The sequence below is a fragment of the Tiliqua scincoides genome, chromosome 8 (assembly GCF_035046505.1).
Source record: "Tiliqua scincoides isolate rTilSci1 chromosome 8, rTilSci1.hap2, whole genome shotgun sequence".
NCBI lineage: Eukaryota > Metazoa > Chordata > Lepidosauria > Squamata > Scincidae > Tiliqua > Tiliqua scincoides.
This window is the reverse complement of record NC_089828.1, coordinates 14,381,365-14,397,973: the sequence shown is the minus strand read 5'-3', so window position 1 is coordinate 14,397,973 and position 16,609 is coordinate 14,381,365. Positions and strand designations below refer to the sequence as shown.

Here is a 16,609-nt window from a genome sequence, read left to right as displayed (position 1 = left end):
GTTAAAACAAAAATTTAGACCAGTGGTTCCCAAACATTTTAGCACAAAGACCCACTTTTTAAAACTACTGGCACCCACCTACGTTTAACAGACATTAAATAAAAGATAAAGAAATAAAGGTTTATTTGCAAGTAATAATAATCAGGAAAAAGACTCTCAAACATTAATCTCCCACTATACTTGCAAATTGCAGGAGCTCAGCTCCTTGCCAGAGCAGTTAGCAACTACCTTGCAAACTGAAGGAGCAGAGCTCTTGGCAAGGTAATTAGCAGCTATCTGACTTTTGAATAGCTACAGGGCTGGAGGCAATTAGTTATCTGATCTTTCCATCACCCTTATGCAACCCACCAGTGGGTCTCAACCCACAGTTTGGGAACCACTGATCTAGACCACTGCTCTTTACCTGGTGAGTTGGGACTCACTAGTGCATAACATTTGTCACCTGTTTTGTTTGTTTAGTCAGGGATGGCCAACCTTTCAACTTCAGGGCTCCTGAACTTTTAACAAATGTATAGAAGAGGAACCTGCTAAAATTCCTGCTTCAACACAATTGTTAAAGGTCCAGGAACCCTAGAGTTGAGAGGTTGGCCACCCCTAGCTTAGATGGTCTTCCTTTTTTTTAGAAGAAACAAGGTGGAAGAAACAAGGCCAGGGATAGACCAGGTGCAGAGGAGGAAAGAGCTCCTAGGATAGTTTGTGTGGGAGAAGGAATCAAATCAATTGCAGAAAAGGTGCACTTGCTCAGATTCCTTCTTTTACAGGAGTCCATTCCATTCAGTTACTCAAGACAGGAAAGTGATAGATGTATACGGTTAAAAAAAGTGGGTCCCATGTTGCAGGTATGGGGTTGAAGTTGCATTCTGAATCTATAAAGGGTTGAAGAATATGGAGGAAACTTGGCCACTTTATAGTATCTACTTTAGAAAAATAAGGGGAACCTGGTCTGTGAAAGCTGCAACATTTTCCTTATCCTCTATCCTTTGTCGGGGACAAAGACAGTATTTTCTCTCTAATGGGGGTGACTATATTTAGTGCTGATCATTCTGCATGCCCCCCTAGACCCCTACAACAAGGAGTTCCAAATCTCCACGATATCCATGCGAATCTACAAAATCTAAAATATTTTGGCAAGACAGGATTAGAGGGACAGTGAACTATGGGGGAAAATATTCAGGAACCAAGTCCCCACTGGGATTTTTCCTTAAAGCAAGCCATGTTAAAGTTTCAGTTAATTTTCCAAGTCAGCAATCTTTTTTTCCTAACAAAGATGAAACCCAACATTTCTCAGGAATCTAATGCTTTATATGCCATTGTGTGGGATACATGATGTGGGCAAGTATCTGGAATATGTACATTTCTGCTTATCTCATCTGTACGAAATGTGCAATAATGCTTGTCTTTTATTCATAGGACTTTTAAGAATATTCCTTCTTTCAGCAATTGCTGAGCTTCCAAAATGTATTCATCAGTTTTGCCCAGGAAAAGAGGGCAACATCCTAAGGCTTAGGACAAATACCGCCTTGAGGGCCCTTAAGTGGGATAGAAAGGTGGGATATAAATAAATGTAGCTGTTAAGAACCACGTGATATTTCTGTGACATGTGAAATAGAAAGGGGACTAGCATGTTCCATGAAATAAAAGGAATTTATTTAACTTACAAAGGTAAAACTAACAAATGACATTTCCTTTCCCTTCATGTAAATCTTCACAGCTTGCAATTAAAATTGCCTTTAGACAAAAGGTGCATTTTTCCCCATTATATATGGACACCAAAATTCTCATTGGAGGAAAAAAAAAAGTACAATTTGTTAACATTTAAATACACAGACATCTCCGTTATCTTCGAAAGAACATGTCTTCCTGTTTACAACAGAGAAAAATACATCTAAATATGACAAATGATAGCTGGTATATTACAAGCAAACAATACTGACCTCTGCATAGTTTATACAATATGCGGTGGTAATAGTTTAGATTACCAGTTTTTCTTTTGTTCAACTATTTACTAGCTGGCCACATGTAAGCCTGACATTCATCTGAAATGTGGCATTGTATGGGTCTATCAGTAGTTTCTTCTATAGCTTCATTTAAATAAAAGGTTTTTCTTTCTTGGATAAAATCAAAATCCAAAAAGGTGACTAGAAATAAGTTTCTGATCACTACAAACACTTAGATCTCACAGTACATTCCTAAAGCAAAAGGCAGGACTCAAAAGTGAACAGAAAAATAGGAATTGTCAAAAGATGGGATTCAACATTACTAAAAACAGAGAGCTCCAAAGAAAATTGTAGTCCCAGGTCACATTCCTCCTTCCCTTCCTCCACGGCATCTAGCAAAATTAGTTAGCCTGATGCCATTATGGTCTGGGTTTACCTGTCCCCAACAGCTAATGGTAAGTAGAAATGGAGAATGTCATGATCTCAAAACAGTGGTAAATTGCAATCAATGTTGTGGAGGAGAAGTGACACAGGGCTTATGTTTTCAGTGGCAGCTCTGTGTCTTTTGCCTCCTGCTCAAACAGAGAGAATAAAAGTAGTGTGCAATTTAAGAAAAATTCCATTCCTTCTGAGAAATGTGCTTCTGTGCAATTTACAGTACCAACTGTGCATTAATACTAACTTGGGGTGGCAGGGGGAAAGGAGGTTTTCAGCATCTGATAATACACACATTAGCCCACAGTACATTCCTCATTGCACATTGGTCCACTGATTGTGCGGTCATCCCATTTGCGTTATGGTATGACCCAAAATAATAAACTAGCAACATAAAAATATCACACTCACTTGGAATACCCTTCATTACAGCAAATTATTTCTTCAAACAAAAAAAAAAAAAAGAAAAACTGCAGACATGCTTCAAATCAGTGGAAAGGATTTGGAAGAATATCCTCAACGTACATCAAAAATAGCTTATTTAATATTTATTTGCTGAATCTGCAGGTAGTAAGCATCTCTATGCTTACTTAAGTAAATGAGGCTTGGGGGGAGGGTGGTCAGACCCAGCTGCCCTCCAACTGGGATGTCACATAGTGCATGCATTTCTGTCCCCAACAATCCACCAATGCAGTACTCAAAAACGATACAAATGTGTTTTGTATCGTTTGGCAAGTCAACATGTCATTCCTGTTAATTCAATTATATAGCATCCAATGCTGCAACCATTATCCTGGAAGTGAAGTATGGAAGCACCCTTTCTTAAAAGGCCTCCTACAGCACTCCCTTCCAGGAACCTTCTCAGAAAGGGGCAGGCAGCACAGAAGCCTACAGAATGTCACAAAGGTCTGAAGGAATATTGAAAGCGTTGGGCAACACCCGCATTTTCAGAGTGCCATCCGCTCCACAGGAGAAGATGCGATTGCCGGGCGCCATTTCAATCTGCATCACGCCAGCACTGAGGTTTCGGAAGATGGACTGCTTGGCGTGCTCGTGTTTGAAGGAATGGATTAAACCGTAGCCTGTCAGTCTCCACACCTGCGGTAAGAGAGTAACCAACAGTTGAATTTTTGGACTCCAACTCTCTTCTCTGTGACATTTCACAACCTTTTCAGAAAGCCACTACAGTTTATTAATATATATTTCCTCTCTTAATTGTCCACCCTTTCTCCCTTGCTATCCCCAATGACTAAGAACTCTCTCTGTGGTCCGCTTGCTCTCTGGGGCAGGAATTTCCTTCCTCCACCTCCGCTCTTTGTAGAATGCCAGAGATATGGATGGCGCAATAATAAATCATGTAAGACTGTTAAAGAAAACTGGGATTCCACCTTTCCAAAGAAACAAACAAAAACCCTCACTGTAGGTACAACAAGAGCTAAAAACAAAACAAGCCATGTTAGCAACAAATCCTTTTAAGCCCAAGATTGTCAGATGCAAGCCAAAAAGCACAGCTAATTAAAAGCCTGCTTAAATTAAAAAAGAAAAGAAAAGCAGGACACAGTAAAAGGGGGCAGCTGGATGCTTAGTGGGTCTGCCAGGGCACAGATTTCTACACATTAGGGGCCCACATGGAGAAAACCGTCTTATGTGGCTACCTAACCTTTCTGGGACGAGTTTCAGAATTTTGGAACTAGAGCTTTTGTGGTCGAAAGCATCATAGAATGAAAAATTCCTCCTATGGGCTCTAACTAACACATCGTCCTTAACTTTGTAGGGCATTGTCAAAGAACTAATTTCAGAATTGTGCTGCTACAACTAAAAAGACTTTGTCACTTTTAAAGTCACCAACCGAATCTCTGTTGTGGTGGAGTCAAAGACCAGCTCTATAGCTGACCTCAATGCATGGACGGGCTTGAATGGGAGAAAGTGATTCTTAACAGGAGGGCAGGAGGTCTGGTCTAGAGGGTAGTGCCTCCATTTGCCTGAAGATAACACCCACAGGTCACCAGTTCGAGGCCATCGGCACCGTGCGACCTTGAAGCAGCTGACAAGCTGAGCAGAGTTAATCCATCTGCTCTGAGCGTGGGAGGATGGAGGCCAGAATGTGCGACCAGATCAAGGAAGAAACACCTGAATGTTGTGGTTTCTTGAAAGATTGAACCTTCTTTCAAACTGTAAAAATCCCTACGGGGATTTAATCAGCCTGCCTATGTAAACCGCCTTGAATAAAGTCTGAGGAGAAATCTGACGACCAAGAAAGGCGGTATAGAAATACCTGTATTATTATTATTATTATTATTAACAACAGAACTTGGTCCTAAATCAGCAGATCCCAATTTAAATGGCACTGTGACCCACCTTGTCCTCTGCAGTGGTTTGCAACACTCCTGGTAGTGCTGGGGAGGCCTTTGCTGAGCAAGCTGAAAGTTGTCTCCAACAACCAGAATTAATTGCCAGAGGTTTCTGCAGGCCATTCTGAGGCCTGGGAAGGCCAGTAGAGGGGGTAGCCGGCTCAGCACGAACTGGAAGAAGCCTCCAGGGCCACCCAATGCTTCCAGAACGTTTGACCTGCCGAAACTTGGATAATCTTACCTTCATATTGCCTTCTGCAGAGCCTGTAGAAAAACATTCTTCGGAGGAGTCGAGGGCAAGGGCCTTGATAGCAGAGTCGTGAGCTTGGAAGGTATGAAGGGCCTGCCTCTGCCTGATGTCAAAGATGGACACGTGCCCTTTCCTGCCTCCAGAAATAAGCAGCTGGTGCTTTGGCGCATACTGGAGTACTGTGGCACCATGATCATGACAGGTGAAGGCTAAAAAATGCACAATAGTTCAGCTATTACACTCTCACATAACACCAGAACCAGGGGACGTCCACTAAAACTGAGTGTTGGGAGAGTTAGAACAGACAACAGAAAATATTTCTTTACTCAGCGTGTGGTTGGTCAGTGGAACTCCTTGCCACAGGATGTGGTGACGGCATCTGGCCTGGACGCCTTTAAAAGGGGGTTGGACAAGTTTCTGGAGGAAAAATCCATTACGGGGTACAAGCCATGATGTGTATGTGCAACCTCCTGATTTTAGAAATGGGCTATGTCAGAAGGCCAGATGCAGGGGAGGGCACCAGGATGAGGTCTCTTGTTATCTGGTGTGCTCCCTGGGGCATTTGGTGGGCCGCTGTGAGATACAGGAAGCTGGACTAGATGGGCCTATGGCCTGATCCAGTGGGGCTGTTCTTATGTTCTATTATACATGGTTAGGCTCAGGAAGCAGATGAATAATGATTCTGTTTGCCACCTGAATGGGGCAGTGTCATAGAACACAACCACTAAACATGCGCCTACATATATTATGGGGCACGACATTAAAGCTGGTCTAACACAGTGGCTAACTGAGCTGCAAAATCACCCCCGCCATGAAGTACACTAGGTAGATGGCCTTGGGCAAGCCATTCCCTCTCAGCTTCAGCTGCAATATGAGGACAATAACAATAAAATCTGTAAAATAGGTACATGCCTTACATCAAGATCACATCAAGAATACATTAACGTAACAAAATTACATCACAACCGGTGAAGCTCTTTACACATTATATGATGCTAAGTTCCATAAAAATGCTAAGTATTATGTTTGAACATTGCATGTTTTATTATTGTTACCTATTGCTAGAGCTTCACACTTCACACAGAAGTAGAGCGGTAAGAAATATTTATTGCACGACCTCGACCTGTTCAGTTTGCCTTCCTGGGGGTAACTGAGATTTGCTAGGCAGGTGAGTCTTGTAATTGAATGAATGACGGCTGGAAATGAGAGATGACAAGCCCTCCTTGCTCGCTTCTCAGTTGCTCAGAAACAGCTTGGCTTCTTTTGCCAAGCAAATCCAAATTTACGCCCCCCCAATCCTCCCAGTGCAGTTCCTATTCTCCCAAACCTGTCCCCTTCTCTTTAATACTTATGAATCAAGGGCGATGGCATCAGCTTCCCCCTGCAAGACCCTTTGGGAAACCTGTCTTTCAAGGGGTCTTTCTTCCTGAGACAAACCAGAAGCACACTGGAGATGGAAGAGAGGAAGGGGATGCACCTTCCCCCTCCTCTCTGCCAAAGACAGAACCACTTCTACCCTGGTCAGCATTAAAGGGAAAGAAGCCAGATTTGAATATGAGCCTGAGGATAATTCAGGAACTCATGGTGCTCTATAGCAAACTTCACTGGCATTTCTCTACTGGGAAATGTAAGTGGGACGCCTGGCAGTGCAAACAAGCTCTACTTGTGCACAGATTAAAACTTTACTATCAAGAATTTCTTTGAGATACCTGGATGGAATCGAACTCAAAAGGCCAACAACAGGTTCCTATCAAGGCAAATTTGGGCGGATTGAGCAGTGCTCAGCATTAGGTTTCCTTCTATGGGAGGAAGAGCCTTTCTTCACCAATCCAGATGGACTCTAAACTTCCTAACGACACAACTGTCATCCATTTCTCTAAGATCCTGCACTTTTATTTCCCTACTTTGATTCAGAAAAGCTGCAAGCTGATTTAGGTGTTGCGAAAAAGGACAGCATGTCATAAGTACCGTATTTTTCGCTCCATAAGACGCACTTTTCCCCCCGCAAAAAGTGGGGGGAAAAGTGTGTGCATCTTATGAAGCGAATACTGCAAAAAAGAGTGCATGTTGGGGACCTTAATGAAGGGGGGGATCTTCATGCCAGTTTATGATCCCATTCACCCTAATAAAGGGAGGGATCTTCATGCCAGTTTATGATCCCATTCACCCTAAGAAGGGAGGATGGTTCAAATGTTATTCTGTTATAGTTTATTAAATATTTTATTACACTATTTGGTTCAGAATTTTTTTTTCCTGTTTTCCTCCTCTAAAAAATAGGTGCGTCTTATGGTCAGGTGCGTCTTATGGAGCGAAAAATACGGTATGTAAGAAGAGCCCAACTGGATCAGGCCAAAGGCCCATCTAGTACTGCAGTTCCATTGCTGGGACCATGTTCAGCTACTTCGTGGGTCCGCCAGCGTCTTCGCAAGACAATCTTGCATTTGTCCTTCCCTGTGACTTAGCCTCTCTTTTAACTTTTGATACTCTCTGGCCGAGAACAAGCTGTCATGATGGAGGCCGCATCATCACTGCATACTTGGCCGTGCTCGTACTCTTATCACGTTGATTAGCTGTTGTTGAGTCTAGGCGCAGGGACAGTCAATATCTAGCTCAGACGCTGTTCTACTCTCCAAACAATGGGGTCTGAGGGCAAAAGGTTTATCTTGCAGAAAAAGATATCTCTGCTCAGCAAGAGTTGAGATGGGGTGAGAGGGTGGGTGGGTGGGAGAAGCAGCAGTCAGGGTCTGTTTTAACAAAGTCTTACAATATATTTCACAGATGTATAACCTCCCTCACACCTCCAAGAGCACTCAGAGTGGCTTAAAATGTATCAACACACACAAAAACAACATGACCGGGGCTGCTACCCAATTAAAGCAAACTTAGTGGATGGTTTGGTCCATTAACTGATGGAAATGGTCAACCAAACTTGCATAAAACTTGCCCAAGAAATTAAAACAATAGATATTTTCTTTCTAGAATACACAGTTTTGAAATTCATCTAGTATGGAAACAAGAAAGGCTCCAAATGCCAAGTTCTGGCAACATGCCATAACCAATGTGTCCCACAAATGATAGTGACACAAAACTTACCATGTATGAGGTTATTAGCAGGTGACACCAAAGTGTCCCACAAACACACGTTTCTGCAGATGAAAACACAAAAACCGCAACAGTCAGCGTGATCTCAGATAGGGCTGGGAGTAGCTCCATGTCATATTCTGTTTAGTAGCCAATAGATAAGTTGCTGAAGCAGGTATAATGCTTGAAATCTATTCTCAGTTGTCCTGAGGGTGTTTCTGCCTTGATTTTCCACATTGGACTCTCCTTCAAGCACGGTACCTTCTCCATATCTGCCTAGTGCAGGCTCACCTCTTCCCTCTGCAGAAGTCATGACTGGCCTGATTTGTCATTTTCCACCCTGATGTCAAACCTTTCGGCCCATTCCTCCACTTGCCTCCCTGTCTTGGGATCTTCTGTCTACCTCCTGCCCCCATGCACTCTAGTGGGCACTTCTGGGGTCCAGCCTGTCCTGCAGTGAACTGGTGCACAACCAGTGGCTTTCATTTACGGTTATTCAACAAGCTTGACACTAGCTGCACACTACCTCTAGCTTGCCTTGTGTACTCACCTGTTGTCATTGGATTGCCCAGATGTGGCTACTAGACTTGAAGAGGTAATAAATGTAAAGTCACTTGTGGTTTTGCTGTGGCAATGCCAACTCTGTTAAAAAAACAAACAAACACAAGAGGCATGACGGTTATCAAGAACATAGTACGAAACTGCCAAGCATTTCATAAGCAAAACAGTTGGAATGCAAATTACTGCTACCAGCATCATGTCAGCAATCCAGTACAGGAAATGAAAAAGAACACAATTAACACTTCCATTTGTAATTGTAATCTTTGGTACAATTACCAAGAGAGCTGAAAGATAATTAAAATTTGACAGCCTGAAAGGACTAGCTGCTTTTTTCAACTTCAGAAATTCAGAGCTGGTCTCTTGTCTCCAGCAACTTGCACCACAAAGACTAGAAACCAGTTCAAAGGTTCAATTCAAGCAACAACTTTGAGGTTGTTATGGAGCAGAGGCTCTAGAATCCCCCAAGCCTTAGCTTATATCCTCCATCTCCCAGGGAGCACTTTGCCTCCATCAGTTATGCAGTATCAGTGGTCTACTAGAAGTGGTGTCCCCTACTCTGCAGACTATAGTTTATGTGCTCCTTCCAGAGACACCCCCAATGAAGGGCAATGGTACAGATGACTTCAAGAGAGCCTCTTAAGCCAGCATTTCTCATACTGTGTGTCAGAACCCACTAGGGGGGTTGTGAGCCAATTTCAGGCGCGTCGTGTAGCACCTAGTTCAGCAGCCATTGAAAAAACAAAGCTGAAAATACAGGGTACAGAGCTGCTGGGCAGGGCAGGCTCCCAGTGTGAGAGAGGCATGGTGCTTTGCCCTGAATAGGTAGGAAGCTGGGACGTTGGAAGGGGGGGGGGGAACGGTGTGGTTAGAGAAGGATCCAAGTCTGCATTCTGGTTTGACGTCCGAGCTGGAATGTTTGAATTCTGAGCTTTGCAAAATAACAGCATGAGCGCGCTGTGTGATGGGAACTTTGGCTGATCTATTTGGTTGGCAACCTTCAGTCTCGAAAGACTATGGTATAAGCCTTCAGTACCCGGTATTCCCATGCAGTCTCCCATCCAAGTACTAACCTGGCCTGACCCTGCTTAGCTTCCAAGATCAGACGAGATCAGGCATCTCCAGGGTAACAGTTGCTGCCTATCATAGCTTAGCTTTGAAGCCTAAATTGATGATGTCCTTCCAGTCATGACATCACTTCCAGGTTAACGATCTCACTTCCGGTGGGTCTTTACAGATTGTCATTCTAAAGAGTGGGTCCAGGTGCTAAAACGTTTGAGAACCACTGCCTTAAGCTCTTCTCTACGGGTCTCTCTGCTTGCAGCCACGCAATGCCTGCTTTCTCTAGCATGTAACTACATATCCCTTTGCTCATGGTGGGCTCAAGTCAATTTCAATTACTCTGGAACAGAGAACATACCAATGGGTAAAGAGCACAAACTGCAGTTAAAAGTGCACTGGAAAGGGGAATGTGCAGATATTTGTACGGCGTTATGACAAGGAACTCTGTCATTGTTTAATTTGGACATACTGAGCAATCAATTCCAACTGTTTTTTTTTCAGTGTTTCAAGCACGTCCTGAAATGCAGTTGAAGGACAAAATCAGACACGGTCATTTGGTCTGGAATCCCAACTAGCACTTCTGCAAATATAAATAGCTCTGTTCATGCAAGGGGAGAGGGGCAGATTTCAACAAACCTCCCCCCTTTCTCTGCAGTTTCCTGGGTCTGCTGAAAATATCCTGATTGCTGGGGGAGCCTCAAAAGCAGTTTTGTTCTCTGTGCATTGGTTATGAAAGGCTAGCAGCAGGGACAACCCCTCTGCATGGAATATCTATCCCCCACCCCACCCAAACCCGCCTAAAAAGATAACATATTATACAGTAGAACAAGCAGAGGTTTGTTTCCATTTGATGTGGGTTGATGATGTATACTGTATTTGTTTGATATATAATATAAAGAGTAATCATTATAATAAAAGGCTGGAGAAACAACTCTGCCCGTTTAAGACTAAATTTGGATATAGTATACTGGAAATAAAATGGAAGCAACCACTCTCCTTAAATGTCTTATGACCTGCTCCAAACACTGCAAAATAAGAGATGTTCAATATAAAAACGCCAAGAACTGTTTCCATTACTTACCAAATAAGGTTTAGGATTAGTTGCAGTTTGGTTCACTTGCCAAATACTTAAGAATCCCTCTCCATCAGCAACACCACACTACAAGAGACAAAAATTTCCTTCCTTCCATTAGCAACGTTCACAGCTTGATGAAAATGCATCAAGAACAATTAAAACATAGCTTGCAGTATTCAGAGCCAATTATATTGCTTAGATTGAATATCCAATATGCCAGGCGACACACTTGATTTCTTTTAATATCATGGGCAACTTCTTGGAGCTTTTTATATGGGGATGTTTAGAGCAAGGGTTGCAGCTCATCCTGGCTGGGCGTGCAGAAGGTGCCCGGGTCAACGTCTGGCACCTGCTGGCAGAGCTGGGAAAAGACCTTTTCTGCCCCTCACAGGAGAGTTTCTGCTAATCACTGCAGGTGAGTTAAAAGTCTGACTCAGAATAAGGTCAAGCACTAGAAACCAGGTTGCAAACAAGCTCAATCAAGACATGATAGCAGTTTTCACGTAAAGGCTATTCACAGGATAGGCTAATAAAATGTACTCCTCTTTGAACCAAGTGCTATTTCCAAAGACCACGGCCATGCCAAGTGTGGGAATTCAGTCAATGCCAGGCTGGAGCCACAGGCAATGGGGTATTTAACTATTCCATCCCACAGGTTGCTCAGTGGGCGAGGAAGAGTCATCGACTTTGAACAATTCTGATGGCATCACTCGGACTTATTTCCAAGCAAACGTATTTATAACAAAACTGGTCAGGTGTATCTCTGTGTAATCCAATTAAGTGCAAAGAACCAGCTGTCCTGCAAAAGACACAACAGACAGACTGGTCTAATGCAGAAACTCAGCATGGGTGAAATATTCCTCCCACTGCACTGGCAGCACCTCCCTTGTAGAACTATGGAACAACCGGTGTCCTGCTAAGACAGCTGGGTTCCTGCTGCACTCAGGAACTTCACAGTATCTGTTTCCTAATTCGCATAATCTATATTGCAACATAACATTTTGTTCCTTCTCACATTCTGCGCATGGAGCAGACCAACACTTCCCAGCTGAGCCCAACTGGAGACTGGCAAGAACCACTCTTCTAATTTAAAGAGATAAGACATCATGAAGTATTTATAGCCTTGCATTTAGAGAGGAAGATGAGAGTTCTACTCATCCTATGGACGTAAGAATAGGTCTGCTGGATCAGGCCAATAGTCCATCCAATCAATCAAGCATCCCATGTCCAAAAAGGTGCCTTTTGCCAATCCCATGACTAGAATAGCCTACTCCTGTTGTTGCTCCCAGCTACTGGTATTCACTGGCATGCTCTTTGTGGTTCTACAGAGTGATCATGGCTCGTAACCATTGTTCTGTGAGCCTTACTGAAATTTAAGCAGCAATTTTGCAGCTGCTATGCTGACACCACAGATGACAGTATGAGGCAATTAGGTACCATGCCAGCCAGATGTGCCTGCCAGCCCACAATTAGCCACTCCTTGGTATTTGTTCATAGTAAGGTAAGTCAGAATGCACTGGAAGGTGTCATCCCATTAGCACAACAGTTAGCCTTTGGCAGATCCAGTCTTCATGAATTTGTCTAATCCCCTTTAAAGCCAGTAGCCACCATCACCTGCGGCCGAGATCACAAATTGTACAAAGAAGTGCTTTCCTTGATATGTTTGGAACCAATTTTATTGAGCCCTTTCTGTTGTGGCCCTATGGATTTTCAAAGCCCTTCACTATCAATTTTTCAATAACTGGCAAAGATTTGTTTTTATTTCATCAGGCAATTTTAGTTGCATTGCTCATCCTTGCTGAGTTGACTGCTTTCTCTGATGCATGGATAGCTCTTAATTGGATACTCTTGGTTGTTTCAATTCATTTTAGTTTTTAGATTTAATTGTTCTGTGTTGATTGTATTCAACATATTAATTATTCTCTCTGTTGTGAGATGCCTTAGGGCAGGGGTGTCAAACATAAGGCCCGGGGGCCGGATGCGGCCTGTGGAAGCTTTTTGTCCGGCCCTCAGGCTCTCAGCTGCTGAGCAGTGTTGAGGTGTTCCTGCTAAAAGGGCAGCCTCCACGAAAATTCGGCTCTCCCATATCTTGAAATATGATAAAGATTTGTGTGTTTTCTCTTCCGTCATTTGAAGTTCATGTGAGAAAAAGTGCTAATTTTTGGTTATGAGTTGTCTAATGACATCAATTTGAGCCTTCAGCAGGCATCATTAATGCCATTAGGCCCTTGGTATGAAACAAGTTTGACACCCCTGCCTTAGGGGTTCCCTTTTCAGGCTGAAAGTTAAAAGTGTCTCTTGATAGCTCTCCATGTTGCCTGTGTCTCTCCCCACCACGTTCAGTGTTCTGCAGTACACTGCCTTTTAACTTGGCAATTAAAGCTATTGGTTATTAAGTACTTCCTACTCTAGCCTATCTCTAAATTGCTCAAAGGGAGAGAACATGGTCTACACTTCAGCCTCACAACTACCTTGTGAAGGAAGTCAGGCAGCAAAATGACTGTCCCAAGGTTCCCTAATAAGCTTTGTGGACAAGTTGGGACCTCTCCTCCATGAAGAAAGCTCTTAAATTATTATTATTCTTTAAAATCAAGATAAAAAGGGGCTAACGTATGAAGCTGTTTTGACCCAAGTTAGACCGATTGGCTCAGTTAGTTCACACTCATCTTCAATGACTGGTCAAACAGTGTTTCTCCAGTGCTTCAAGAAGGAATTTTTTCCCCCAGCTCAGCCTGGGGTTGCCGGAGATTGAACTTGGAACCTTCTGCATGCAAAATATGTTACACAAAGGCATAAGTAGTTTGAAGGCAAAATTATTTCCCATTCTGAGGTCAGATATGAGCATGTCAAAGGAAACAGGGAAGGGAACAAGACCTTCAGCAAACTTGATTGGTGCCCCTAGATAAGCAAATAGTCCCGTCCCCCCAAATGGTTTATTCCTTTGGTGTTCACTATTGACATGCAGTGCATGGAAGTAGAAAATTTCCTGTATTGTACTGACTGGGAGGAACTAAAATGGGTGGGTAACTTCTTAGCCTGGAGCAGTAGAGACAAAGCCAAATCATTCAGAGAGAAAAAGAGTCACACCCAGAAAAAACCCACTCCACACTAACAGGACCCACAATTCTGTAATCCCCACAATTGTGCATGAATATCCATTTCTTCAAAACGCTTTCTGAAAGCAACCAAGATTTTTTTTTTTGTTTTAGCAATGATTTAAAAAAAAAGAACTCCTGCAGATTCTTGCCATATTTATGTTCTCCCATACCACAGTTCTTTCTTCTTTTCTCTACAGAGGGTCACTGGTTATATTCTCATGAAATGAAAGCATCTGCAGAACAATTCAGGGCTTATTCAGAAGTGCACTTAGGAACACTCACCTTATTGCCCTGAGAATTGAAATACATTCTAGTGACCCTTGCATTGCCTGCTTGCCGGAAGCACACCAACTGCTGCGGCCTTGTCCACTCAAACATTCGGACACTACCATCCTGGGCTCCCGTAAGGTCTGGAAAACACCCACGTATAAACAGAGAGAGAGAGAGAGAGAGAGAGAGACCATAACATTAACATAAAACTGTATGAAGAACACAATTTTACAGAGCTCTGGGTCAAGTCCTCCTAAAAATGGGAAGTGAGAATGGCTAAATTGAAATTACTTACAATACTGATGGACTGGATGGGATGTCATCCTTTTCACATTATTCAAGTTTCGTTTGATGAGCTTCAGGCAAAAGAAACATCATCAGCATCATCATTATAATCAACTTAGCAACACTCTGCATGAAAATACAGTACAGTTGTTAAGTTCATGGCAGAAAAAAGGGTCTATCGGGGTTCATATGTCTTTTCCCTGGTTTTGGCTTGTAACAGAAGCTTTATTTTTCCTCTTTGAACCACCACACTGGTGTGTACACAAGTACAACTGGAATCGAAACCACAGTGGTAACACAGTCCTGAAGCCCCTAATTGTTCTATTCTATTTTCTGGGTATTATAGGAAAATTACACACCCTGGGCCAATGCTACGCATTTCGAGTTACATGCAACTTGGTCCAAAGGTTGCAGTTCTATGAGTATTTACTTGGAATTAAGCCCCGCTGAATTCAGTGAAGCTTACTTCCATTCTTACAGGATCAGACTAGAAGAATAAAGGGAGAATCACTATTTTCTATCTGAAGCATTAAAGGAATAACTTTGAAATGACTCATCTCCCCACTCAGAGCTGGTATGTATGTTATGTACGTGTATGTCCAGCTGGACACCAGGAAGAAATTCTTGATAGGGCAGTGGAAAAGATTGCCAAGGGAGGTGGTGGATTCTCCCTCACTGGAGATCTTCAAGCAAGGCTTAACAGGATGCCCTGCTGGAGATGCCCTAGGACAGCTTCTCAACCAGTGGTACTCATATCACTGGCGGAACTTGAGGTGGTGTTCAGTGGTACTCACAGAACCCCAGACCTCTGTCGCCTGGTAGAAGAACCAGCAATGCAAAGTGACAAGCAGCAGTAGGAGGCTTAGCTCGGCAAGTAGAACTCCAGAGGACACATTTCGTGTGCTTTAAAAAGCCCTCCAATCCACCCTGAGCCTCTTACCAGTGTTTGTTGCATTGCAGCTGGCCTCCAAATCTGGAAGTAACTTGCAATGACATCATCACCAGTTACCTTCAGTGCTACTTCCAATAGGTAACCATGAGAAGTGATATGGCAAGGGACAAATGTTGAGAAGCGCTGCTCTAGGAGAATTTCCTGCTACAGGCATGGGTTGGACTAGATGACCTTGTGGATCACTTCCAACTCTTTGATGATTCTGTTATTCTTATGGTTAACGCTGAAGTCAGTGTTCCATCATTCTGCGTGTCAGCTATCTCTAGGTGGCAATCCGTTCATAGGTAACAACTCATCATGGAAATAAGGCAATTGTCTCCACTCTTATCTCAGATCTTCATTTTTTTTTTTTAAAAAAAAAAAAACCTTTTGCAGTGGTGTGGAGAAAACTGCCTGATCCATGCGGCAAACGGCTTCACATGATGGGACTCACCACAGGGAACAATTAAAAGCAAGCTTCACATGCCAACTGTGTAGGATGTTCATTGGCCCTAAGTAACTGTGAAATCAGAAAGCTAAAATAGTAAATGTTAAAACCACAGCAGGGACGATTTTAAAATCACAGGAGCGATTATTTTAACTTGCAAGCAGCAAAGCATGTTGTTTTTAAAAGAAAAGAAAACATAAGATGCAATAAATTCTACCATGTGAACAAATGCAAATTGACTATGAAAGCACAAGAGAGAATTTTGTAGCATCTTAAAAGATAGAGTAGTTTGCAGCGGGATCTCCTTATCCGCAGGGTTGGCACCCATGAATTTGATGCAATGTGGGTGCTGACCTTGAGTTTGGAAGGCCTCAAGGACCTCCCAGATGTGACTGGAAGACACTTCTAGGAGGTCCTGAGTCCCTCCCCACGGATTCAATTATCCACAGAAAGTGATATACGCAGGGGATCTGGGAACAGATTCCCCTGCAGATACTGAGGACTCACAGTATTTCAACCGCAACTTTGGAGGGTTAGAGTCTACTCCATCCAGGGCAGAACATGCCATTGGACTCTAGTATACAAAAGCTTATGATTTTTTTTTAAAGATCCTACAAGATCCTGTAACTCCCTCAACCCCCAGCCTGGGATGGTACAGGGCTCTACTCCCACAAGACTCTACCATCTCCTTCCGCTGTAGCATTGCTTGAATCAGTGCAGAACAGGGTATCATTAAGAGGTAGGGGAACATATGGTAATGTATACTAAGTTGTTCAAGTAAACCATACATAGCCATTAAATTATGGGATCATAACAATCTCCTATAAC

At 43.0% G+C, this 16,609-nt stretch overlaps 1 protein-coding gene across 3 annotated transcripts in view; it reads right to left on the bottom strand.

Annotated features, from left to right (window-relative positions):
* Nucleotides 1-1,661: 1,661 nt before the first annotated feature.
* DMXL2 (Dmx like 2) overlaps nt 1,662-16,609 on the bottom strand; it is a 94,953-nt gene continuing 80,005 nt past the window's right edge. For all 3 annotated transcript variants that reach the window (XM_066634827.1, XM_066634825.1, XM_066634826.1), the window contains 7 exons: nt 14,413-14,473; nt 14,130-14,257; nt 10,756-10,833; nt 8,605-8,696; nt 8,067-8,119; nt 4,965-5,182; nt 1,662-3,470 (listed from right to left, as the gene is read on the bottom strand). In XM_066634827.1, the coding sequence (XP_066490924.1) occupies nt 3,261-3,470; nt 4,965-5,182; nt 8,067-8,119; nt 8,605-8,696; nt 10,756-10,833; nt 14,130-14,257; nt 14,413-14,473 (840 nt within the window). In that variant the 3' untranslated portion in view covers nt 1,662-3,260. The remainder of the gene's footprint in view (nt 3,471-4,964; nt 5,183-8,066; nt 8,120-8,604; nt 8,697-10,755; nt 10,834-14,129; nt 14,258-14,412; nt 14,474-16,609) is intronic.